A 26,590-nucleotide genomic window follows, 5' to 3' on the forward strand; every position below is an offset into this window, starting at 1 on the left:
AAAACTCAAGCAACATAAATTGTGACCCCTCAGCAAATTTGTAGCTAATGCACAATTTGGATTGAATTTTAATCTATTCATTTACTGTGTTTGTGTGTGTCAGATCGCATAATATACAATATCACAAAACACAACAGCTAACATTTAACATATAGCGCATAGATTTAAAACCAACAAAACTGGTTTTCGATAAATCATTTATTTATTACGTAGCTGCAACATTCTGTATATTAATGCATGATTCAGCATTAACAAAATGCAATAATTCAAAATGAATCAAAAACGGATAAATTACAGGAAAGTATACATTATACAGTTAAAGTTTTTATGCAGTTTAGCCGTTTTTTCTTTTGCAACGCAGTAAAATACTTCACACGTTTTTTCAGGTCAGCACAATCAGACTTTCACTTTGGCTTTTTTTAAGTTACTGGCGGAAGTTTTAAATAGGTCAGGGAACTGCGGTTTGACTGTGCAGAGTTGAAAAAAAAAAAAAAAACCTGCACTGCACTGGCGTTAGCTGCACGCACTGCAATGAAAACTTGTGCAATAAGTCTCCTGCGGAATTACTGTGTCTGTAGAACAAGGAAGTGAAGCATCATCACAGTCTGGTGTCACTTCCTTGTGTTACTGCACTCTGTCTGGTCTGCTCTGGAACCCTGACGGTTCTGAGGGAAGAAACCTTCCAAGATAAAACGTAGAGTTTCTCCTCCAAGGATAAACAGAACAAGAAAAAAAGAAACAAAACAATAACCGCAGTGACCCCACATTTGATTCAGGACATACCTGTGATAGAACGAATGAACACATTGACAACAGAAAGGCTTGAAAGAAAGCAAGTAAGCAATAAAAAGTGATAGAAAGCAGAGAAAAAACATGGATCTATCATGCCATAACAAGTCAGTGGCTTTAAAATGAAACAATCAGAGGTCGACATTATGACCTCACTTTTTCAAGATCCTGTCAAGATTTGGTTACTGTACATTTCACACAGACAATAAAGTCACAAAGCTTACAAAAGAATGACCCTTTTCATCAAAACTTACAAAAAATAAAATAAAATAAAATTAAAAATTAAAAGGCATTTAAATAATCCCAAAAATACTTTTCTGTAATGGTCATTTTAATGAGAGTTAAGCTGGAACATTGATCAGTGTCGACACACGAGTGGACCCTAAATAACAGTAAGTGGTTTTTGCCTGTATGACTCGTAGTCATATTCTGTGTCTGCGAGTGTGCAGCAGTTGTGCGATTATATACCAGTCGAGCCTTTCAAGATCCTCTACCTAAATGCACGAGTTACAGAGTAATTCAAATGCTAGATGTGAAAACACACAGTGGTCTGTCCCCTCTGATAAATTACTAAATACACGACAACTGTAAGAATTTCAGAGCCAGGCAGATACAAACAAATGTTTAGAAAGACAGCAGTAGTATAAAAATGGCTCAAAAGAAATAAATGGAAATCCTTAAAAGAGAAAAAGAAATACTTTTATATACTAACTACTATATGTTAATCACAATATCATGAAATTGTGTTTATTCTCCATATCTGCACATGTATCTACATGTTTCTCCATTTATGGTCATCAGCTTCAGTTAGTTCTGGGCTTGTGGCCAGAGGAGAGCTCTGGAGCTCTGAACTGCATCTTGTGTTCTTGTAATCTAAACAATGAAGTCCAGCCGTCAAGAGAGTAATGAGGAGCATGAGACACAGAGCGATACACTTTGCTTCTGTCACCGGACTGAAGCGGTTTGCTCTCAAATTCAGATGCTGGTCCTGCGTCTTTGTTCCACACGAGCTGCTGATTTCAATGACGATAATAAATACAACCTTTTCATGTTTGATCCCTGCATATCAATAATTGTACACAATGTACAGAACAGAAGATCCCACATAATATATCCAAAGTACACATACATATCATTCTGCATTCTTGTACATAGCACAAATGTCTAAAAGTACAAGCAAATAACATGTTTAGCTCAATCAACAGCACAGTCTGTGGACATGTAGCATGAAGGCACAGGGGAGATCGTCAACATATAATAATATGATAGTTTGCTGAGTACAATCACAAAAAAACTGATACTTTTTTGAGAGGATGAGCTGTTTCCTCTTGAATTGTTGGTGACTTTATGTTGTGTTAAATACAATACCCATTCCCATTTTGAGTTGCTTCATTAAGCTTTTAATGCATCATGACTGCAGCAGCTGATGCTTTGTGCTGTATGGAAAAAAAAAACATGGTTGGGGATGAAGATGATTCTGCTGGGGCGAAGGACTAAAACACATATTGAGGACAAAGACACATATTCTGTGATTGTGGGTTAATATTGGATGTCACTGACATCTGACATGACCAAACCATGCCAGCCATGCTGCAGTCTCTTCTTCCTTATTGCATGGGTGTTATCAGTCTATATGTGATATAGTACATCCACATTTGAATGACTGACATGGGATTACAGCACACCAAACCTCAGGTTCTTCAATAAATCATTCAAAAGAAGATCTTGTGACCAGTGACTGTGTAGCCACTCAAAACCACATCCACCTGCAGGGCGACCAGAAAATCCACTTCTGTGGACTGGTGACCTGCAACACAAATGAAGGGCAGATTTAAAAAAAAAAAAAAAAAAGTGTCTCTCTTAATTTTTACTCATCCAGATGAGACAGATCATAAGAATCCTCCAACAACTGGTTTGTCTGGTAAAACAGACACATACACTTTATGATGGTAGTGATGATGAAGATGCTTTTAAAACACAATATGTCTCTTTTGTCTGTTAAGAACATCTCATGCTGCACAGTTACTGGGAAGAGATCTTTGTATTCTTAGGTGAAGACACACAGCATCATTCCTGACTCAGCGCTGTGCTCTGAATTCAGTGTTTGTCTCCAAAAAGATGAAAGCTTTGATCGGTGGCAGCAAAAACACTAATCCTCATTAACTAGACGTCCTTCCAACCCTCCGACAACACAAGGTTACCTGACGTGGCGGCTACAACTAATGAACAATAATGTCCCACAAATTTGACTACAAATGGATTATATTGAAATGTATAATGTAAGTGTTACTATATGTCCAGTTTAATTGTTTGAAATTTTCCGAGGCAGAAAGCTCAAAATTAAGATTACAACTTCAGTTTATCTATATGTTAATTAAGGACTCTGCTCACCTCCTGCAGGGATTCCAGAGTTAGACTTCTGTTGATTTTCCAATTATAATGTCATCACCCTGCAATGCAAGATATCAAATATTATATTATAGTCCAATTTCAATAATATATTAGAAAAAAAAGCCCCATAGTATAAGTTCTTAGTTAATTATACTGATTGTGTTTGATAGAATACTGATAGAATTTAGGCTTTTAGACCCATTTTTCAAACCTTTACACCTGTGATCATTAGAGAAACATCATGTGATTGAGACCATTTTTAGCAAATAGGTCTATCTATAATATCTGTAAGACATACATACTGCATGACACATCGTCCAAACAGCTGCAGCTTGTTTGGGTTTAGGCACTAAAACTACCTGGTTAGGTTTAGGAACAGATCACGGTTTAGGGTAAAATAAGCACAATAATCCATGAAGTTATTTCAGGCGGTGTGTTGTGTAGTTAAGTGGCTGAGTTATTCTCACTTTGAGTCTGGACCCATTTTCTTCAACTCCAACATACAACACATACATTCACTTCACCAGGGTACACTGCTACACCTCCACCTGTACCTGAGCTTGAGCCAGATGTGGAGGTTTGGGGGCGACACCTGGTTTCTTTCTGATAACCGATGGAGAGCTGTTTCTCCTCAGGCTGGGGGTCCGACAAAGTGGTGGGCGGGCCTTTGAACTCTGGGATACAAGTGAGGAGGAGTCATCCACCACCTCTCCACCAATGGCAGACAGGCAGCTGCGGTCTGAACTGCTGAGGAGGTTGATGCATTCTGCGGATGATTCGGTGCTGTCCACTAAAGCAGAGACACAGCAGAGAAACAACGAAAGCTGCGGTTTATGCTTTACTCTGAGAAAATGTATGCAAGTTCAAATTCCATAATGGCATCTAAAAATGAACCGATCCCTCAGGAGAAACATAGTTGCGGTTCGTATCGGCGATATTGTGAGCATTGCTGTCTGACACAATGTTGTTCTCTATTCTACCACCAGATGGCGGCAAACAAACACATTTTAACTGTGTCCTACTCATACAAAAGCTCTATTGAACAGGGCTCCATTAAAACTCAGCTCTTGAACCAAATGATGGTTGTCACTGAGGTGTTTCCTCGCCCACGAAATCTTATTAACACACTCGACAAAAAACTCACTCAGAGGATGATGAGTTTTCCACTGTTCACAATTCCGATGAAGATGATGCTGATGAAGATGATGATTGTTGAGTTCGTTTTCAGCGACGGCCTCAGGTGAGGAGCAGATGGCAGGACTGGTCTCCACCCCCTGTGACTGCTTCCCAGGATAACCAGCAGGGGGCAGCGAGCCTCGCCCAGAGGAGGAAGATGATTGGCTGAGGGTGGTGGAGGCAGTGCTGCCAGATCCGATGGAGTGTGGTCGTGGATATTCTAAACCCCTGTGTGAACAACACGCCACAGGGACTGACGACAGACATAAATAGATGTCATCAATGAGAAAATAATGGTCTCGGTCAGTGAGCAATGAAGGCACAAGCATGACTGTTGCAGTTATTTCTTAGTTTTGTTACATTTAATGACTTTGTTAGCTAGTTTTGTTTGTTAAACATAACAAAAGATGCAGATATGGAAACAAGACTAAGACTCTACGACATGCTAGCTGCTCTGTGAGGCAGTGTACAGCAGTGCTTTAAGCTAAATGCTAACATCAGCAAGCTAACATGCTCACAGTGTTCACATGCCAGTTTGTAGTAGGTATAATGTTCATCATTGTAGTTTAGCATGTTAGCATGCTAACATTTGCTGATTAGCACAGCTGAGGCTAATGGGAATTTCATTAGTTTTGCAGGGATTTGGCCACAAAACAATTACTGGACAAATTAAAATTTGAACCTGATGATGGCGTCGGATGAAAAGTGAGGGCATCAACAAAGTTATTACAATTCATCCTGAGGGGCTCATGAATGTCAAATTTCATGGCAATCAATCCAATAGATGATGAGACATTTTTCTCAAAACCACAAATGTGAACCTCATGGTGGTGCTAGAGGGAAAGTCATGAGATCACCGAAGTCAGCAGCATTAATCCCAAACAGGTCAGTGAAAGTTTGTGTCAATCCATCCAACAGTTGCTGAAATACTTTAGTCTGGAGAAGTGGTGGACCAACACATTTCTAATGTCAATCTCATCATTGACAAGAAATGATGAAACATGGTCATGTGAGGCCCTGCTGTACCATGTTTCAGTAAATACTGACACAAATTAATAAAATCGTTTTAAACTTGAAGCGTAAATTGTTTTCACTTATATAGCTAGTCTGAAGAAAATATCCTGAAGCTCTGTGGTAAAGATGCGTTCAGTGTGTGCAGCTCCTTACTTCTCCCAGGCAGGACACAGCTGATGGCTCGGTCACATATGGCAGCATCACTGGGTTGAATGTCCATGAAAGGTTTGCGGCCCATTCCCATGAACACCCTCTCCTGCATACGCAGCTCTGGAACATATGGTACATTCGCAACATGGTTTTTTAAACCTGAAAAGCATTTGTATGCTTGGGTAAGTGCTACATAAAAAAGATATGATGTTGTCTTGTTGTTACCTCTACTGTGAGTGGCCTGATCCCACAGAATCCTCTCTAAGTCGGTGGTCCAGGCTTTCTTCACCTCCATGCTGGAGGCCTTCAGGGTGTAGGTGTCCTCGCTTTTTCTCCTGCGGAACCAGATCTCAAAACACAAACTGCTCACGCTTGAGTTGTGGGTCATCCCAATGTCGCTCGTCTGGGAGAGAAATCACAAAGAGACGAGCAGAAATTACATCGATGGAAATAATCGTATGTGGTTAAAATGCCTGTGATGTCCAATATAGTGTATATCAGCCTTTTGATAAACAATGATGTGTGCAGACCTTGAATGACTGCTTGTAGACATAAACATCGTTGCCAATATCCGTCCTCTTGGTCTTGCTGAAGAGGATGAGATCTTCAAAGAGAAAGATACGGCGGACACATTTCTTCTTCCTGAAGAAAACTGTGAACTCATCCTGACGTATCAGCTGGCCCTGCTCTTTTAAGTTCACCTGACAGAGCAGAAGAAAGTGCAGCTGTTAACTTCATGTATCTATACTGTTTATCAAGCATATGTTATCTATCATTTCAATATCTTACATCACAATCCTGGATGGCATCCATGGTGAGTAAATCGTTGCCGTGGCGCATCTGAAAGCGAACCAGGTCTGCAGCAGCTTGGATCTCAGCCCTCCCCCGCTCACGCTCACTGCTGGTCAGATCTGGCACATATGCACCTGGGCCACACACACTTTGTGCGCACACACTAGACGCAAGCAGTGTGTCTTGGATCACGTCTTTTGGCCTGTATGAGCCAGCCAGAGTCAGCATGTCCTGCAGCAGCAGGCTGTACTTGCTGATCCTCTGGATGGGCCTCAGCAGGTAGGATGAGAGGTCCATCATATCCCCCAGCTCCTGCTGCTTCCTCTGTGAGGGGAAACAGATTCATTCCAGGTGATTCAAAGGGACGAGGCAGGGGGCCTCTTGAACCCCAGAAAGCCTTTGGTGTGTGCAATGTAGAGCAATACAACCTCAAACCTTCTTTTCAATTTCTAGTTCAGACCAGAAAAGTTTTAAAGGAACCAAATACGGCAGAATTAAAGGTCAAAAAACGACATGCATCACATTGCTGCATTGCATTTGTACACTATAATGTACCATCAAACATGACCACAATCAAATGAAAAAGTAGTGTCTACTAAGAGATCTAGAAGAAGCTAAAATTGTAAAAACAGAGATATTTTGATGAGAAAATGGAAGGACTTAAGATTATCCTGGCTAATTTTTTTTGTTTTGTTTTGTTTTGTTTTGTTTTGTTTTGTTTTGTTTTGTTTTTGTTGTTTTTTTGACCAGTTTCACAAATGAAAAAAATATTAAGGAACTTAAGAAGATTATCCTGGGAAAATGTTTTTGTTAAACCTGTTCTTAAGTCATAAACACAGGAGGGCTTCTGTACTAGAGCTGAATTTAATTTCATCTTCAAATTACTGTATTTCAGGCTGGTGTACAGATACAGTGATTCACTAAAGGAAAGGCATGGAAAACATCTGACCTATAACAGACCGGAAACATGAACTCACCTTGAAGATGTCATGGCGACGGTGTAGGATCAGGGCATCAGACTGAGGTTTGTTCTTGCTGTACAGAGCGTACAGGCCAAAACTGTCACTCTGTGGAAATTAAACCGTATTAGAAAATGTATGTTGTTAATAAGCTGACTTTGACTTAAATCCTGTTACTGTACACCTCGACTTCTGGCCTCATCACCCCTGGAGAAACAGGGTGGGACTGGTTAGAGTTCTTTATTTAACTATTTCAACTACACACTACCAATAAAAAGAGAAATAAATACAATCAGATAAAAGCTACACCCTCACATGTCTGAGGAAGCAGCGGGCCACCATGGCGGGCTCCCTCTGGCAGGCCTCCAGCTCTGGCAGGAAGTAGTGGCTGTGGAAGTCGTACAGTTTCTCCAGGTTACCGAAGATGACGCCTCGCTTGCCCCTGAGGTCCTGGGGGATGTCTGGTCTGTCCAGCAGGGGGAGGTAGTGGGTTAGGATGTAGCCCAGTGAGCGGACGTACTCCCTCTCTGTGAACACCAGCTCCTCCAGGACACGCTGCAGCCTCCTGGTACCACAAACAGAGAATGGTTTTCTTTGCTTTTTAGCCACCTGTGGCTAACTCAGCAATATGAAAACATACACAAGTTTAAAAATACAACTTGGCCCTGATAATATTCACGTTCCCTAAGTTATGAATCATTATCATCAACTTTCTTGTATGTTTCAGCGGATGACTCAGCTACATGCTGTCATTTTACTGTCTCTACATGCACTGAAAAGAAACAAGTCAAGCATGGAAGGATTACGAGAACAGTCCCTGGGCACAGACACGTAAAACACCTGCACCTAAGTTGTAGGCTGAGGAGCTGTATCAGTGTTGTAAAAAAACAGAAAAGCATCCGCAGATTATCTTTATTAAAAGAAGAAAAAAAGAAAAATTATTAACCATTATTAACCATTAACCTCCGAACGGGATACATAGATCTCATTATTAGCACAGAGGGTCTGCGTCTGCTGCCGTGAGCCTGTTTCAGTAATCCATCCATGTTGACAAGTAGAAGAAGAGAACTGATACCTGTGGTACTTCATTGTAAGCTTAGAGACAGAAAAGAGTGCATGAAATCTCATTAAGACTCACAGATATTCAGATTTATTATCAGTCATGCAAGCAAATGTCACCGACATGCATAAACTTACAGGGCATTGCTGGCACTCTCCTGTGGACTTGCCAAACAACGCCCCCCCTCATATCTCCTGGTGGGCAGGCTGGAGTGTTTGCAGCTTAAATTCCCACTACCCCCTGCAGCCCCCTGTTCACTCATACAGGAGTCTTCTGAGCAGAAGCTCCCGTGGCGGGAGATCTGGAACTTCTGAGCCTCCTGCAGGATCCGACAGGACGGCTGACCATAGTGGGAGCAGGATGAGGGGGGTCGAACCCGCTGCTCTGGAGGAGTGGATGACCCTGCCATCGCTACTCCCGTGGCGCACGAGTCCTGGCTCACCGACCTCACTCCCAGACCTCGTCCCCATGGAAACCACTGGCAGCCGACAGTGTGGGACTGAGACAGAGCAGCAGCATCCCTCTCACTCCTCGCTCTGCTCGGCTGTCTCCTCCTCGTCTCCTTTTCTGTTCTCCTCGCTGACCTGTTATCAAAGGATACAAAGGCACAATACAGAGTGAGAACTCAACGTGTCTTAACATAAAGGACATCAAGCGGTTGCTGTGAGGGCCGGTGAAGTGCAGTATTTCCATTTGATGGAATGGTGCAGGCACAGTGTAAACATTGTGCAGCTTCAGTGAGGAGCAGGAAAAGTTACAGAAAAAAAAACTGACAGTGTGGAATAAGATGGTTTTGCCAGCCTCAGTAGGAAATAAAAAATGGAAAGTAGAGAGTTTTATATTTTCTTCTCAGAATTGTGTTTTTATTGGATAGAATGTTACTGTTTTAACAGTGATAGACCTGCTTCTCTAATGAAACATCAAAGATGATAACAGGAAGTGTATCCATCATAAGTGATAAGTACAAATAAAAATACCTGTGAGGTGACTTTGGAGTGACCTTTGACCCCTGGCTGGTTCCAACGTCACTGTGATCCTGATGATCACAGAGATGATCAGGTTTGACAGTGATGTTACTGCAGCCTGCAGTGGTTGAATTAGTGCTGTTGCTGCCCAGGACTGGCCTTCTCTTCCCTAAATCCACCTCTCCCGACATGATGCCCTCCCACTGCGGGTGCCGAGGCCCTGGTGTTGATTGTACCACCAGACTCTGGCCACTGGGGGACGGTGTCTGAATATTAGTGCTCACCACATCAACATAATGACGTTCACACCAGTTGCCAGACTCTGGTTGTTGGCGGAAAACCTCATCCACGTCCTGCATCCTCTCCTGAAGCTGCTGCCTGGCCTCCTGGCACCTCAGCCAGGCCATGTTCCAGACCCGCATCCCTCTGGAACCCCTCAGTGCGCTGGCCTGGGCCTTCACCTCCTGAAATCTCTCTGGGCTGAACTGGAAGAACCTGTCTTGGAAAGTCTGGAGGAGGGAGCTGTCATTGTCTGAGAGTGAAACACTGGCGGTGGTTGGACCTGAGTGATGTGCTGCGTGGGTATCAGGCAGGCAAAGGGATGCAGTGCTCGGTCCAGACTCTTGGTTTTGGGGTTGCACTGGCTGACTGTTGGATTGATTGACAGGTGTTGTAGTGTGGTCAAGGTCTTGCATTGTGTGGATGCTGGACTGACACTGGTCCAGGTACTCAGTGCATTCACTGGCCAGAGCTGTAGCCTGTGGAGGTTAATGCAGTTTTCTTTTATTATAAATCATAACAAAAGTGCATGTTCTTATTTTCTTTTATGATATCATGCTACTCTACTCAGGCAGAAGTTCAGCAGTTACATACCTTTACACTGTAGCATACAGTAAATGTACTTGCATGAGCAAGGGTTTGGGTCCCAAACTGGACTGAATAAATGTTTCTACAGGGTCAGAGAAACAGCTGCACACTGATACTGAATACTTGAATTTTTGAATACTGATCTCAAACCAACCTGCTCACAAAAATCACACACGTTGACCATGATCTGCAGCTCTCTGCCGCATGCCTCCGCCCTGCACAGAAAGTCCTCCAGGCCTGACTTGAAGGTGCAGACGCGAGTCCAAAACGCCTCCGTCTCTGGGTAGGAGAGCCCACTTTGCTGGAGTCGTTCTGCTTCTGACACTAACGTCATGGCATGGTGCCTTCGGTCCTGGACAGAGGAGAGGCAGAGAGTTTCAGACAGGTAGAAAGACAGAGACACAAACACACAGACAGAATGACAGCCACAAGAAAAATGTAGACTCACATTAGCTTCAATGAGGAAACCGGTGAAGCTGTTCAGGATCTGCTCCATTCTGTCTCCAGAGTCTTCGACTGATTCAGCCTCCTGCAGATGGCGCTCTCCCTCTACATTAAACCACTGTTGCATCTGCAGGGATGGAAGATGCAAAACAACATATTCTTCAGGAAAATGTACCTGTTCAAGGACATGCTACATGTAGAGATGAATTTAATTCGAAATGTTACTTATTTTATTTCCTATTTATTTACATTCTTTATATGAAGTCACAATGCTTGATACTTTATAAAGGTATATGCATGCACACAGCAGTGCTTGCACTTGTAGGTTTGGTTGTATGTGTTTGCCCTTGTTGAGCTTTCTTCTGGTGAACTTGGTAAACTTCTAGCATTAGATCACTGGGCCATCATGAACTCAGGGACTGTAATGTCCATTATGGTCAATTACATTACCAACCCTATATTTTCAAAGTAAGTTGCATTCATCTGAACACATCTGAACAGATTTGATGGTAAGCCATTATAACACACCTGCATGAAGTGTCCCTCCATCTCTCTGAGTTGCAGCAGATACTCCAGGTGTTCCAGTGACACGTTGGACCTCTGCACGAGGACGTGAGCCTGCTCCTCCACATGGTTGTACAGGCTGGTCACAGAGTCCACTGCATCACTGCATGTAGGGAAAACACAGCTTAAGAAAAATAAATAATGGATCAAAAGAATAACTGGTGTTCTGGGTCTGAATGGAGGATAAGCAGCATAAGTATAAGTTTAGCTGATACACTAACTGAACTAAGCTTACTGCAAAGAAACAAACTCCTTCAAGGAGGCAGAGAAATTATTACTCAAAACACATGGCATTTTATATGAGCACGGAGAGAAAGCAGGTTGTCTTCTTGCACAACAGCTAAAGGGTAGGCTAGTCTCCCAATTGATTACTCAAATAGAAATCTCAGGTCAAATAATTACTGACCCATCTGGGATCAATGACATTTTCAGGTCCTTTTATTCCCAACTCTATAAATCAGAGTCACCAAAGGACAATTCTGAAATGTTAAATTTCTTTGCAGAACAGAACATCCCAAACATATCAACTGAAGATAAAAACAACTTGGAAATTCCAATAAGTATAGCTGAAATCATTAAAGCCATTACACTTATGAATAGTGGAAAATCTCCAGGGCCTGGCGGCTTCTGTGTAGAATTTTTAAAAAAGTTTTTTAAACAACTTGCGAGGGGTGGAGCATAAAGTGTCACTGTATGCAGACGACCTGCTACTTTATGTGTCGAACCCAAAAACGGCCATCTCTCATATCTTAGACACACTCAAAATTTTTGGTACGTTTAGTGGATATAAGCTCAATATAGGAAAGAGTGATCTCTTCCCTATTAATGAAATGGCATGGCAGTCTGATTTGTAATTCACTCTTTCCCTGACAACGTTTAAATATTTAGGAATTAACGTCTCTCGAAAATCATCACTACTATTTGACAACAATTTCTCTGTGCTAAATGCAAGAGTTAAAGAAGATCTTCAGAAATAGCTTGCAGATCACGCTGGCATACAAAGTATTAAAATGAATATTCTCCCACGATACCTGTACCTTTTTCAATGTTTGCCTCTGTTCCTCCCCAGGTCCTTCTTTCATAGCATTGGCAGTCTAATTTCTTCTTTTGTATGGAACAATAAATCTCCAAGGTTGCAAAAACTCTTACTGCAGAGAAGCAAAGCGGCAGGTGGTTTGGGGCTGCCAAATTTACAACTTTACTACTGGGCCGCCAATTTGCAAAAAATTCTACACTGGGCCTTTTACTCCAAAACTCAGTGGTGCAAACTGGAGTCACATTCATGTCACTTTTCCTCCTAAAAAGCTTTGGTATGCTATGTCGAGAGAATCAAACCAAAACGTTACACAGATAGTCCAATAGTTGTGTCCACATTGAAAATCTGGCAGCAAATCAAGCAGTACTTTGGCTAGAACACGCTCCCCAATATGCAACAATTAACTATTCAGGCCTGTGAAGATTGATGCCAGATTCTCTCGTTGGGAAAAACAAGGCCTCAGCACAATAGGTGATCTCTACAGTGGGGATACAAAAAATCAGTGCTTCCATCACCCACTTCATGGCTGTGTGATGCAATGTCTTTTCTGGAGTTGGAGAAAATCAAATTCTCCATACGGGGCTCAGCGCACAAATTTTACAATCACTGGCAGCCTCTGATCACTTATGTTGGGGGTCTGACTTCCCTCTCCCCAGAATAAATAAGGCATTAGATAGGTTGTAGCAACTGCAATACTGGATGCACTGGCAATACATGGGCGATATCAAGAATGCATTTTACTGTACCTCATTAATTATTTTTCAGTATTGTTATTGTTAACTGTGATATGTGTTAGTTATCATTGTCATTACTGTTAGCAGAGTTTGCTGACCTAGGATTGGGAGCGTTTAGTTTAGGAGTGGAGGGAGGGTTGGGGTGGGTTGGAGGATGTTGGGGTTCATTATTGGAACAATCTATGTCATTGTATACTTTGTGATGATTTCTTAAAAATGCCAATAAAATATGTTTAGAAAAAACAAAAAACATTAACTCCTTCACCTCCTACTGCTATGTCAAATATTGAGCCTGAAAGTGTGCTGCAGCAGCACAATTTGACAACTTTTACAAGTATTTTTGGTGTGAAGTTTAGCAGGATCTTGTTTAGTCTGGTAGTTTATTTTCCGGCAGCAAGAATATTCAGCCACAGGGTATCAAAGGTCATGTAAACAAGTTTACCCCCCAAAAGACTGCAAAGCCTATACTGAGGTTGTTGTGTACATACAGCAGGTGAGAGCAGGAGAAGTTGTGTTTACCTGAGGTCCTCACAGTGGGGGTATTTGAGGTCACTCTCCTTCCTCAGCCTCGCAAGGATGGCCCCGCCCTCCCTCTGCAGGCTGACCAATCGGCTGTCCTCCAGCACATCCCTCATCAGAGTCCTCTGGTCCATCATGCACTGCTGCACAGCCTGTTAGGCAAAAAGGCAGTTTAAGATCAGTAAATGATGCAATAACATCTTCAAATTAACAGTGTTGTTGATATGACATGCTGCTAGTTTGTGAAGATAATCCTGAAAGCTTTTCTATTGTTTTCCATGTGCCATCTTCAAATCTTCTACATTTTAAAAGAAGCTATTATCTTCACAACACACACTGTATGCACTGCACTATCACTGAAGACAGCTGCATAATTCGGCATAAACCCAACTTCCAAGCCCAGTGAAGGACAGCATTAAGGTACCTGCACAGTGTCCCGCCGCTGGGGCTCCTCTAACTTACTGATGGCCCTCAGAAGGAGGCTGGACACCTCATGAAGATCACACACAAATGGGAAGAGTTTCTAGAGAAAGTAAGATGTGGACACAAGTACATCAGGAGCAGTGACAAAACAACTAGTGCACCTCCTGATTAGAGAGAAGAGAGAGACAGATCATGTACTGATGTGACAGTCTCACCTGGTGCAGCTCCACCCAGTCACAGTGGCTGTGAGACAGTGTGCCATCCAGATGGGAGCTCAGCTGACTCACCTCCACCAGCTTGAACAAGGCTTTCATCGATGTCACCATTTCAGTCTGCTTTGAGACAAGTGCAAAGTCATGCAATGTTGTTTATTAACTTGTTTGAATTCTAAGGCAAACCTTTTTTGAGATCTTTACCTTTGAAACCTCAGTTCTCATTCTAGCAACACAGACAAAGGTGCCACTAACCCACTGGTGGTATTTGTTTTATCAGACTGGGCCCAATGTGTCTGCATTAGCCAATTTTGTTTTGCTCATACAGTATTATTTCCTCTTTGTTTTTTCTTACCAAATCTGCCTTCCCAAGGACAATTAACTATGAATTGTATATTCAGTGTATATTCAGATTATGGAATGTATCAAGAAACAAAACTCCCTGACATTCCCCCAGCTACAAAACACACCAATGAGGCTAATGAAGCACAAAGCCTCATCCTGTTAATTTCCATCTATAGGAAACCAGAGGTGTTTTACCATGTGCAGTGTGTTCTAATAAGGGCTGTAAAGGGTGAAAAAGCCGACCTGGATGCCGGGACACCGCTCTGGCCGAATGCTGCTCTCCTTGTCCACCAGCAGCACGAAACTGTTGACCGCCTGGGGAATCTGCTCCTGCAACAGTTTAACACATTGTAAATCCTACTTCACCATGTTCACACATCTTTGACTTTGAGTTACACCCTCTTCTTGACCATTACAAATAAACTCAACTAGAATAAAGTTTTTAATATAAATAAATACATGGAACTGATAGCAACACTAACTGTACAACACTTGTAAATATGAATGGAATTATTCAGTCATGCGATTAATAAAGACCATCTTGTGTGTTACACAAAGTGAAGGAAAAGTGAAACGGAAGGAGAAAAGGAAAAAAATCTTTGCCACATTACACATAAGTATTCAATAAACTGGACATCTGGATATGCTGTTTATTCTCGGGAGCTGATACATTATTCAGCATTGACATTTCATTCAGATTTAATCGTCTGTACACAGCAGCACTCCAGTCACCCAAAACAACAGTTAACTCTGATCTGCTGCAGTCAGCTGTAATGCAAGTTTCTGTGCTTCTTACCTGAAATGCCATCATGGCCTTATAGAGCTGTGGCTGAGGATTTGTCTTCTTTGCATCAAAAATGAGCGTCATCCCAGCTTCTCTGATTTCTCTCCTACACACGCAGATAAAAAAAAGAAAATTATAACACAACAGTGAACACAAAGCTGCTAAAACTTCCTTCTACCAAGCTCAGTTTGTTCGTTTCAAGTCTGGTTAATTAACACATTCTTTGATTCATTCATTGATTTGCTAACATATGGATGTTACCTGGTGATAGAGTGAAAGTAGAGCAGCATCTTGAAGAGCTCCTGGCTTGTTACAGCTGAACTCCATCCCTGATGGTCTCCATAGAGCTCAATTATTGCCCGGCCTGACCTGTCTCTGCCGCCTGAGGCAAAGATCAATGAAACTATTAAGCATATTTTTCATTCAGATATATATATATTCAGATATATATAAATATAAATCATACAGAGTAAGAGCTAAACTGAAGAAGAGCAAACAGCAAAACAGAAGAGAGCAACAAGATACAGAGACAAAGAGGGTCAGAGCAAATGTTCAAGATATGAGAAAAGACAGTTAAATAGCCACAATCAGCCTTGTTGAAGTAAAAAAAATCTATCAAAACTATGTTGTTAACTGTGTCCCGTCTAACTTACCTGTGAGAGACGCTACTCCCAAATAGAGAGGGTGGGCTCTGGGGTCAGGGGATCCCAGGGGAAGGTGGTCCGGCCTGGGACGAGCAGAGACAGGCTGGGAGATCCTCTGCGTGTCTGCTGCTGGAGGTGGAATTGTCTGTGACGGGTTCTCCATCTGAAGGCCATTTCTACTTGTCATGGACGTGCTGCCAGGCTGCGCACCATCTGTAGAAAGCGGACAGATTTAATTTAAAGGAAGCTGATGAAGACTGATTTTCATGTGGCACTAAAGACCAAAGTAACTACAGCAGTCTGTACCTGGAATGACCATCTTCCTCCTGGTGATCTTGGGTGAAACCAGTCGAAAGGCTGTGCTGTTTTTACATTTGACCACATGCAGCTGAGGAATCTCTGCACAGGAGACAGTATTTTCTCTTCTTCTAACATTCTGACCTTCAACAATGACCAGCTCACACTTCTCAGAGGTGTCCACCACAGCTGTGGAGAGGGATGAGCATCTTCCATCTGACATGGATTCCCGTCTGTGCTGTGCCACTGAAACAGACTTACAAAAGTTTGGACTCACTCCAGTGAAATTGGTTCGGCTTTGTAGCCTTTCATGAGGCTTGAGGGTCACGTTCATTGCTGAAATTTCACCTGAACTGAAAGGTAATCCGCGGTGTTTGGCAGAGATCGCGTTTGACTGCGTCGGGTCATTTAAGCTTGACGAAGCTCTATTAGTGTTTACGCTTGTTCCTGATGCTAAATTTGTCCCGTTGTGTAAATTGTCACAAGTTTTGGCAGAGTGTGCATCCCTTGGATCCCTAAATGGCAGAGTGGTCCTTTCGGTAGTCTGATCTGGTAGCCCACCACATTTTAAAGAATTGGCTCCCCTATAATCCATACAGGGGGCTGTGTTGGTATCACCTGGTTTCCAATATGGAACAGTATTCTTTTCTCCTGACTCCTTACAGATGGCTCCGCTGACAGAGGAAGGACACCCAGGATCAAACCACATTCCTTGAGGATTACTCCATGGATCCCCTGTTTCAGTCTCTGGTGGTCTGTCAGCACACTGTGAGAAGTCACCATCCTCCTCCACCGCAGCTAACATTTCCCCCCTCTCTTTCTCCTGCTCAAAGGTAACAGGGTTTTGGATAGCAGCCTGGTAGGAATCCCTGTATCGACACCTCAGCTCCTGAGCTCTGGAGACCTTCCCGCCTTGTCTTCTCCTCATGCACGGGGTACAGGGTTTCTCTGAGAACCGGACAGTACGGATGCACTGAGAAGGCTCGAGTGATTCTGGGTTAGGTTGAGGGGATTGTGAATGGTGGATTGCGAATGGAGGTCCCGTTTCTGCAGACATGTTGGGCCTTAATGATACAACAGCCTCTGATCTAGAATGACTTTGTATTTGTGGCTTTGTAGGCAACTGCACATGTGCTTGTGATTGTGCTTGAGGTGGTATCTGTGGGTTTGCCTGTCTTTGTGTTTGTCTGTATGACTCCAGCTGAGCATGCGGTTGCATTTGTGCTTGTCTGTGTGGATATCTTTGCATTTGTGGTTCGATTTGTGTGTGTGGTTGCATTTGCATTTCTAATTTGTGTTCTTTTTCAGTTACTAACTGAGCTCTACCAAAAAGCATGGTTGCCTGCAGAATATCAATATATTCACCTTCTGCAACGGCATGGCCTGCTGGCCCACTCCTGCTTATTTCTTTAATGTTTGTATCTTTATCTTTCCCTATATTTTCAGAAACAGCTTCACTCTCATTTTCACCTTTGCACTGATATGTATCTACACTTGTACCTGAAACAGTGCTTGTTTTTGTAGCAGTATCTGTCCCAGGAAAGCAGCTGTCCCACATATTAGGGGACACCCAGCCAATAGGCTTAGGCTCTGTGTCAGTCTCTTTCACTTTGACCAGCCTAGATGAAGAAGCAGCCCTAGTATCCACCAGGCAGAGTGACACAGCGATGCCGTGCTTCGCCGGACATATTCTCGTCTCCACAGAGAAGGCAGGGTGGGAAGACGGTGTTAAAACTGAATTTTTAATGGTTACAGGATACTGTTTTGGTGCAGATTCCTTAGAATGAGAAAGAGGGAATGAATGATTTGATGAAGAGGTTTCAGGAAAATGAGGAGGAGGTGGAGGATGAGGAAGTGGAGGTGGTAAAGGAGGATATGAAGGTGGAGCAGAGGCCATGCTACTCCTAGCACACGTTGGCACATCCACAAAATCAGGCACAGCCACCCGTTCCCATGGCAGCCTCACCACGCCCTGCTCGGTGGCGAGCAGGCACTGGCTGAGAGGCGTTCCATGGCGGCCCTGATTGATCTCCTCTAACCAGTCACGGCTGAATATACAAGGATAGGACGTCTCAGGGATTGGGGTCTCCTCGACTACCTCCACTCTAAGCCCCTCCTCTTCCAGGAGGCTGCAGACCACGATGCGTGCTGATTGGTCACAGAATGGTGCCACCTGGAGGTAAAAGTCACCTGGCTGAAGGAGCAGGGGGTTGATGGGAGCGAGGTGGACGACAACTTGGTCATGCAAACAGAGAGGCCAGCCCTCACACAGGAAAAGTACATCAGAGTACTGAGCCTAAAAGAGGACAAAGACATGACAGTACAGAAATTAGGAGTATTTTTACTACGATATTAATTCCAGCAAAAAGTTAGTTTCATTCCATAAAAACAAATGTATTGAATGTATGTCTCTTTAAGACTTTACCACGGTGACTTACACATGCAGCCTGCTGCACGGTGTCTAAAATGTGCTTGGCTGGGACCAGAAAGTCCAGCAGGCACCGCAGGGCATCTCCCTGATAACGACTGTCAATGACTTGGAAGAGCTGGCTGAGAAGAGTGGGGGCGGTGGCCTCGAAGGGCGGGTACAGCACCGACAGCAGGTTCTGGATCGAGCCCTCCAGAGAATCAAGGTTCTGAAAACACAAAAAAGAGGAAGGAGAGGCGTTAGAGAAGGATTGCTTGAGGCCCTACCGGTTCATTATTGACCCGCACTATATCAGTTACAAGGTAGGCAAGTCGTAGTCAGCTCAACTCAACTTTACCGTGTCCACTCTACTGAAACTGTGACTTTATCATTTATGTGAAGTCTGAACGGCAACAAAAACCATTTACTGAAATCCTCTCTAATACACAGTGATGCCATACAACGAGAATCCTGGAGTCAGTCACTTTCAACTCACTGGCGTCTCACAGTAAATTACACAGGTCTTGTCCTCAACCTCACGACCTGCTGAGAGAATAGCTACACAAACACAAACACTCTGTGCTCATCATTAAACATATAGTCGGCCAGCATGACAGCAAACATCCAAGTAAACACAGTGCGTGATGGCTGGTCTCAAGGCTAGCTAGCCTCCTGGTTTATGGTTTCACATTCCCTTTGACCTGAACTCATGGCCCGCTACCCACTTTTAGGCCCTGCTTTATTTAGCCCAGCAAAGGCCACGGCAGCAGACCTCTGGGTTATTGTATATACATGCATGGCTGAGGCTCTGTGGGGAGATATATGGCATCAGGAAGGCTGATGTGTGAATGTTGCTGCCCTTTTTTCCCTCTCAGGCGAGTGTTCAGTGTTGGCATGAGATTACATTGTCCCTGTGGGAGCACGAAACAGAAAAGACATGTGGAAATGCTTCTCACTTTAAAAATCACAAAAAAAAATAGTAAAAAGAATCATTTAGGCCTGAACAGATTGACATTTTGGGAACTACATTTATTCACTTTCTGACTGAGAGTTAAATGAGCAGCCATCGCTATCAGTCTCATATCGGTTGGTTTAAATTGTTCCCAGCTATGGTGAAGAAGAAGGACACACATGGATGTCCGGAGATGCAAACAGAGAGGGGTGTGTTAGGGCGTGAGGAATTATGTCCTCTCAGACCAGCACTGGCTCACTGCCTCTCCAGCTCTGCTATCTGTTGTGCATCTCATTCTCTGCACATTTGAAAAGGGAAAATGTTGCACTCTTGACCTTCAAAATGCCTTAAGACTGACAGAATCTGCACTGCAACAAAATCTGATCACTGACTCATCTTTCCTATGTTGCGTGTCCTATATATTTGGTATTTCTTATATATCTGCTTCTGCCTGATCTCATGCTGTTCTCTCAAGCAACAATGGTCATCCACCCTCTCTGTCCTATCCCCTGACATTATGATCTAAAATGATCAGCCCCCACAGCTCCAGAAACAGCACTGTGACTCAGAGCTTTCTGGTCAGTCCTACCACACCCCGCTGGGATAAAACCCAGTGATGGTCATCATGATAACATGAAGGAAAACGCAGGAGGAGGAGGAGGAGGAGGAGGAAGATAGTCACGGAAGCAGAGGGGGTTGCTGTCAAATGAGAGGAGGATGAAGATGGCGGCAGCCTCAGAAGCACAACACGTGCTGTAAGCAAATTCAGTTCACAGATCATAAAACTTTAATGCCATTCTTTCCCATCCTGAAGACAATGAGCACCTGCTTCATCAAGTCTTAAATGTTGTTGTCGGTGACGCAGATCTTGACAGTTTGAAAATTACTGAAATTAAAATGAATGTGAAGAGGAAAAATAAATAGTGATGTTGGGTTGGGTCCCCTGGCAACAGTGATAAATGAATAAACATGCAAAAGATTGAAAGCCTTTGGAGTGCTTACAAAATGAGCGTGACACTTAACTTGGAGTGTATTGGAGTGTGTAACACTGCCGGTAATATGAGTCAAGGCACAACACCAGTTACTGTACATCTGCTTACAAGAACACATGCAAAGGCTGCTGCTGTTCCCAGCATAAATGCTTTGTTGCGTGTGTCTTTTTTTATGTATGCGTTTCTTTGTGTGTCTGTCTCCAGTATGTGGTGTATGTGTGGGCTGTATGGAGCTGTCTGTCTGCCCATGGCCGGCATACTGTTGCTGCAGATTCACACAGCTCTATAAAAACACTCTCAGCCCCCGAAAGAAATGGCAACACTCACATTACTGTGGATAAGATGTCCCAGTGCGGGAGCTGAGGACAGTTTGAGTATCTCTGTCCAGGATCATTAGGAAACAGAAATAGTCTTTGCACATTCCTGATGTCAAGCAGGTTCCTGCCTGGACAAGAAAAAAATATTTAACGATGAAAAAAGGGAAGCTGTGGGACATGTATCTCCTGATAAAGTACATCTCAAAAACACTGTTTTTGGGGCACTTTGTGTTTTTCTTTGGATAGTGTTGGGTCGAGAGTGATAGGAAATGGGGGGGGGCGATGACATGCGACAAAGGGCCCCAGTCTGATTTGAACTGAGGATGTTTCGATTTCTTGGTACACATCTTAGACCGCTAAACTAGGCCACCAGGATGACCCCAACTGTGCCATCAGATGGCAGCCGCATTTTCAATTTCCAAAGTCAGTCATTCATTTCAATCCTGGAGGAAGATGTGGACAAATGACATCCTGGAAAGAATAAACTAAGAGAGAAATGTAAGCCAGAATTCATTGTTTTTAAGAGAAACAGAAAATTGAGAATCCTGGAAAAATGAGGGCTCCAACTATGGCTACTGTACACTGACTTTAACGGCTAATTAATTGTGTCTTTACTTCTCATTCATATGACCACTATACCTCACATCAGTTTATGGCTTCAATGAAGTTTCCTCACAAATATTCAGTTTGTGAAATATTGGGTAAGCAAAATGCCTGAGAAATATGTGAATAAGGCCAACTGATGTGATCTGGCCGAACTTCAAAGCCTCTACAGACACCGATACTGCCTCTAAATAAACACAAAAAGAATTCATTTCCTGTGTTTACGTCTGCCGTTCTTCATCTTTCAAAAAACAAAACAAAACAGAATCCCCACTGGACTACACAAACTAAAATGATTTTCCTGCTGCCCTCACAAAGACAAGCTGAGGGACAGATATGGGTTTACGCACAGGAATGACTTCTTTCATCCCACTTCATCATTACAACTACGGCATGGAGTCACGTTTTCCAAACAATCTTGACTTTTCAGGAACTTGGACAGTCTTGTGTTCACATTGAAATAACAATATCTTCTATTCAAATAGGCTTGACAGACAACTCTGTGCATATAAAACTCCCTAATGTGACCTTTAACCACCTGGAACATTCATAAATATTGCTGGATAATTTTTAGATGCTGAGTCAGTGAGGAATCAGAGGTGGGAGGATGGAGGATGCATTTTGGCCAAATGAAATGTCACGGCTGAATCCCTCCTGACTGCAGGGGCACCACTCTACCTGACCTCTGACCTTCCTGTGGGCGGAGGGAATGCAAAAAAACAAAGAACAACTTTCAGAGCTAATAACATTTAAGCAGCTATTATAATTCTGGTCCGTTTACATGACCGTACATGAAGTTTCTGGACTAAAACTGCTGTTCAGCGAGTTTCGCACCTCACATTCTCAATTTCAGTCTTAATTCATAAAGGTGAACTCAAATGTCAGATAGAAAACAATTTTAAGTATGTGTCAAACCAAAACAACCTCCTACCAATCTACTGAGTGTCGTAATTCCACCCACTGCAAAAAACAAAACAAAACAGGACCTATGAAGCGCTCTGAAATAAATGGGATTGGTCACTCAGGTTTGCTGCTGGTCTGTATTTCCCAGCTGATGACAAAAGGCCTTTGAGGACCATCTGTTATGGCCGTGTAACAAGACAAACGGCTTCGGAGCAAAAGAGCCTGATGACGTATTGTGACACTCCATGTAAAACTTACAAAACAACAACTACAAAATCATCAGAACAAATTTTTGCATCTGCGTCATCTTTTTTCAGCAGGACGGACTCCCTCACTGCCGTCTGCATCACGGCACTGATGAACTGCTGTTTTCAGCCTGCTGCTGTGTCAGGCCATTCACTGCATACGACAACTTTCTGAATGACACCCGACCATGACCAGGAAACACCGGCGGTGACGGACAGTCTTAACTATTTTGTAACTTGGAGGAAAATTCAATTGTGCCGTAAACAGATTAGCACTGACGGAGAAGCTGCGCGGTGACAAACCACAGAGCCATCGACAGAGCACAGGAGGGCCTCACACCAGGCGGGGTGCAAAATGTGCAGCCATGAAGAGGCTCCTTGTTAAAACAGATTCTTTAATGGTGAAGCAGCAACATGTCATCACATTTTCTAAAGGTTTTCGTTCAGTTGTGAATTATATCTACAAATCTGTAAGTCGAACTTCAAGCATCATTTTAAGGAATTACAGACAAAATCTTAAATAACTAACATCAAGAAAGCACTATCTTCACTGCCTTTGTTAATACTTGGATGATTGAGATGGTTTAACCTTAAATTAGCTTTATCTTTTCCCTTCATTGCCACTGTAGATAATATCATTCAAAAGTGCATTGTTACAGAAGCATGACCATTTCATTTTGAATTTTTAGTGCTAGTTTACATTCTACCTCGATCATTGCTGCCTTACACAGCAACCCAAACAGAGACTTGAGATGAAAATACACATTTCAGATCTTTTCAGGTTGCCCAAAAACATGTGGTATCTCTTTGGAGCATTTTTTTATGTAAATAATTTACGACTCCATGCTATTTACAGCTTGGAAAGGAGAGAGAAAAGGTACCAAACTGCATCTTTTGTCAAGGGGACTTTACTTTTTTGGAGTAAATGGATGCACCTAACAGATATACCGTTGTACCTTTTAGCCTAAGAGCTGCACCTTTACACTTAAGGTACAAAGAGAGCGGCAAAAGTTTTCCATTTCTCTTTAGCAGTTTCTTTTTCTGAGTACCAGTGAATCTCTAACTCAACACACACAGTGACACCCGAGCACAGGCACAAACCAAATGACACTGAGGTCGGACATAAACACAGGCTGAGCAGAGCTACAGTACATGACCACTGAGGCACCGAGATGGCCAGACGGTATATTTAGTAGCTTCACGGGGATCAGCAAATCGGAAGGCAAACACTAATCATGACGGCCTTGATCAGCAGGATGGTTTGAAGGTGGCTGTAAAGTAGCAGTCAGGAGGCAGCGAGGCCTGTGTTTAAGTCGTTAAAAACACGTCAGGGAATTATGAATGAGCCCAGACTTTAAGCACGTCTTTAAAGTCATCATGGGCGAGTTGACGTGTCTGCGCTGTGTGTGTGCGAGGCTTGTTATTATATCAAAGTGTGGCTTAGCTTTCACTGACACACTCATCTCATCTGTAATTAGCCCACAGCTGTGCTTAATGTAACACACACCGGCAGATTTCATAACAAACAACCAGAAACGATCACTTAGATACAGGAAAAACAGGTGAAAACACAGATGAACCACGCTCAGTCATGCTAATCAGCCCCAGCATCAGACTATATGACATCATATATTTCAAATGTACAAAATGCACATTCTGATCAAATGGCTGCGTGTATCATATAAATCTTTATCTGATGTTTGAGTCCATTCATATGATGCACAGCTCTGCAAAAACCTGGGCTGAAGAAGACCACTAGAGAGACTATGAGGTCCTGAATCTCAAAACCAGTTAAGAAAAAAATGAACCCTTTGCAGTTGTCCACACCCATCAGAGTTCAGTGCTTTGAGCAGCTGCTTCAGACCCACATCGGCTCTGTCAGCGTGTCAACTCAAAGTGACAAAGTGTCACTGAAAAATCCTTCGTATCGTGGGACATGTTGGTGTGCGCTCGGGTAGCAGATGCCGCCTAGGTCGTAGCCAAAGCAGCGTAAAGGAGAGGGCTCCAGGCGAGATGATGATTTGTAGTTTTGCAAACAGAGCTGTTGAGCTGACTGTTTTGTATTTCCATTGAATCACCAGAACGGCACAAGACGTCTTTCTGCTGAGAGAAAAAGGATGCTCTGTGTAACCTGGTCAACACAGGAACAAATACCCAAACATTGAGGTCACTCCTACTACAGGAATAGTCTGGTTAATGGACTCTGGCTTCAACGACATGGCAAATATGCGGGAAACAGGGTGGGAAAATCACAACACACACACACACACACACACACACACACACACACACACACACACACACACACACAGATACAGACACATACAGTGTCCTGCCAAATCAAACCTACAGGAGAGCTGAGCGGGCATTTTAAAATTCAGCTCCCTACATAACATCCTCCCAGTCCGTGAGTGCCAAACAAAATCTACTTTATGCACAGCCGGGCGTACCCTCTCTGCTGCTGAGGTGGGTGCAACATGAAATGTCCTCATCAGGATATGCAAGTGGAGACTCTCAACAGGCCAGAATAATAAAGACAGCGTTGAACCTCCCAAAGTGAGATCCCATTTTTCAGACAGCACTGATCTCTAACATCATCTCCCTGATGCTGTCAGAAGGTTTCTTCACACCAGAGTGGTTCTACCTCCCGTGTGACTCACATGCCAGTAGATGGGGATCCAGGAAGGAGGCAGATACACTGGCTGGTTTGTGAAATCTGCCTTAACGCTCTGTAACCTGAGACCTTCACCTTGAGTCCAAACACTCCAGTGGAGAGCAGCAGCCAGTGTAAGCTATGGGACCTATGCTGTACGTTGGTACACAAGAGTACATGCATGTTTTTACATAAAAGGCCACTTGTCAGGACATAATAAATAAATGACTGTAGTACTATTTTGAAAGTACACAGTGCTGTTACTGTCATGACTTACATGTTACAAGGAAAATCCAGAGGAATTAATCATGTAAGACGTGTTAAAAGAGGCAAAGTGTGTATTATGAAATGTTTCAGGCTGCCAGCACTGAATTTCAATTATTTGATTAACCATTTATTCTACAAAAGTGTGAGGTGACATCCTCAACAGTTCAAAACCCAGAAGATAATCAGTGCATGAAAGATATGAAACATGAAAGCAGCAAATTCAGAATCTTAAATGAGCTAATATTCAGCCTTTTTGCTGCATAAATGACAAACAATTAACCGTCTATCAATATTACTCTCAGTTAATTTTCTGATGATAGACTGACCCATTAACTGACTTCAGCACTTAAGATATTAATCAAGACTTTGACATCATATTCTGAAGCAGGGGCACCGTAAAGCACCTCACCCTCCGCTGTCATCTCACAGGGAGGCGTATGAGAAGAAAATGATGGATTATGAGTTGAACGCCAGGAAGCTCAACACCCTGAAACAGGCTGGTATAATACTGTCATATAAATACAAGTTGAATACAGCTTGGTATTAGCAAAATAAATCAATACCAAGTGTCTAACAGCTCACACCCTGTAGGTAACAGCTACTGTATAACAAGAGCCAGAATGGAGAAAATGTCATTTAAGATTCAGTCAATTCTGCAATGTTACTTAAACACTGCACATTTTCAGTCAGTACATGTTAAACTTTGAGGTCATCTTAAAGTTAAATTATGACTCTTAGGTGAGAGTTATGACACTAAGAAAAAACACAAAATTCTGTTGTCACTGAGCAAAGAAAGAGCAGGATGGAAATAAAAGCATCTCACAGCCAACAGCAGATTGTCATATTACCATCTTCCTTTCTGCAAGCTGTCATTCCCGTACGTCACAACAACAGCGCTTTCTGAAATAATCCAAACGGAGTGATAGTAATCTGAAGAGCCGCTGCCGCCCCTGCTCGGTGGCCGCTGGACCAAAATGAAATCCATTCTGCCCAGACGCTCGTTCACAGCCGAGTGAGTGAGGACAACCTTAAGCCAGCTGGATGAGCATTCGTGGAGTCCTCAGCTGAGCCGCACTTACTCTTTGA

The 26,590-nt window shown here is 43.0% G+C and overlaps 1 protein-coding gene across 2 annotated transcripts; it reads right to left on the minus strand.

Annotated features, from left to right (window-relative positions):
- Window positions 1–241: 241 nt before the first annotated feature.
- On the minus strand, window positions 242–26,590 carry LOC143327581 (pleckstrin homology domain-containing family G member 4B-like). Of its 2 annotated transcripts, XM_076742016.1 has the most exons (25): window positions 26,353–26,590; window positions 18,604–18,801; window positions 16,175–18,461; window positions 15,878–16,081; window positions 15,486–15,606; window positions 15,237–15,330; window positions 14,684–14,770; window positions 14,099–14,215; window positions 13,885–13,983; window positions 13,461–13,612; window positions 11,136–11,274; window positions 10,612–10,734; window positions 10,318–10,515; window positions 9,309–10,054; window positions 8,469–8,915; window positions 7,587–7,836; window positions 7,290–7,379; window positions 6,310–6,636; window positions 6,051–6,221; window positions 5,746–5,923; window positions 5,524–5,640; window positions 4,325–4,609; window positions 3,735–3,970; window positions 3,181–3,239; window positions 242–2,596 (listed from the first exon to the last, which is right to left on the minus strand). In XM_076742016.1, the coding sequence occupies exons 1-24, from the start codon at window positions 26,353–26,355 to the stop codon at window positions 3,201–3,203; spliced, it is 6,708 nt and encodes a 2,235-aa protein (XP_076598131.1). In that variant the 5' UTR covers window positions 26,356–26,590; the 3' UTR covers window positions 242–2,596; window positions 3,181–3,200. The 2 variants fall into 2 exon arrangements, with proteins under 2 accessions (XP_076598131.1, XP_076598132.1); XM_076742017.1 differs by lacking the exons at window positions 242–2,596; window positions 3,181–3,239; window positions 3,735–3,970 and having other exon boundaries at window positions 4,522–4,584.

This window comes from Chaetodon auriga, chromosome 10 (genome assembly GCF_051107435.1).
Source record: "Chaetodon auriga isolate fChaAug3 chromosome 10, fChaAug3.hap1, whole genome shotgun sequence".
Classification (NCBI taxonomy): Eukaryota; Metazoa; Chordata; class Actinopteri; order Chaetodontiformes; family Chaetodontidae; genus Chaetodon; species Chaetodon auriga.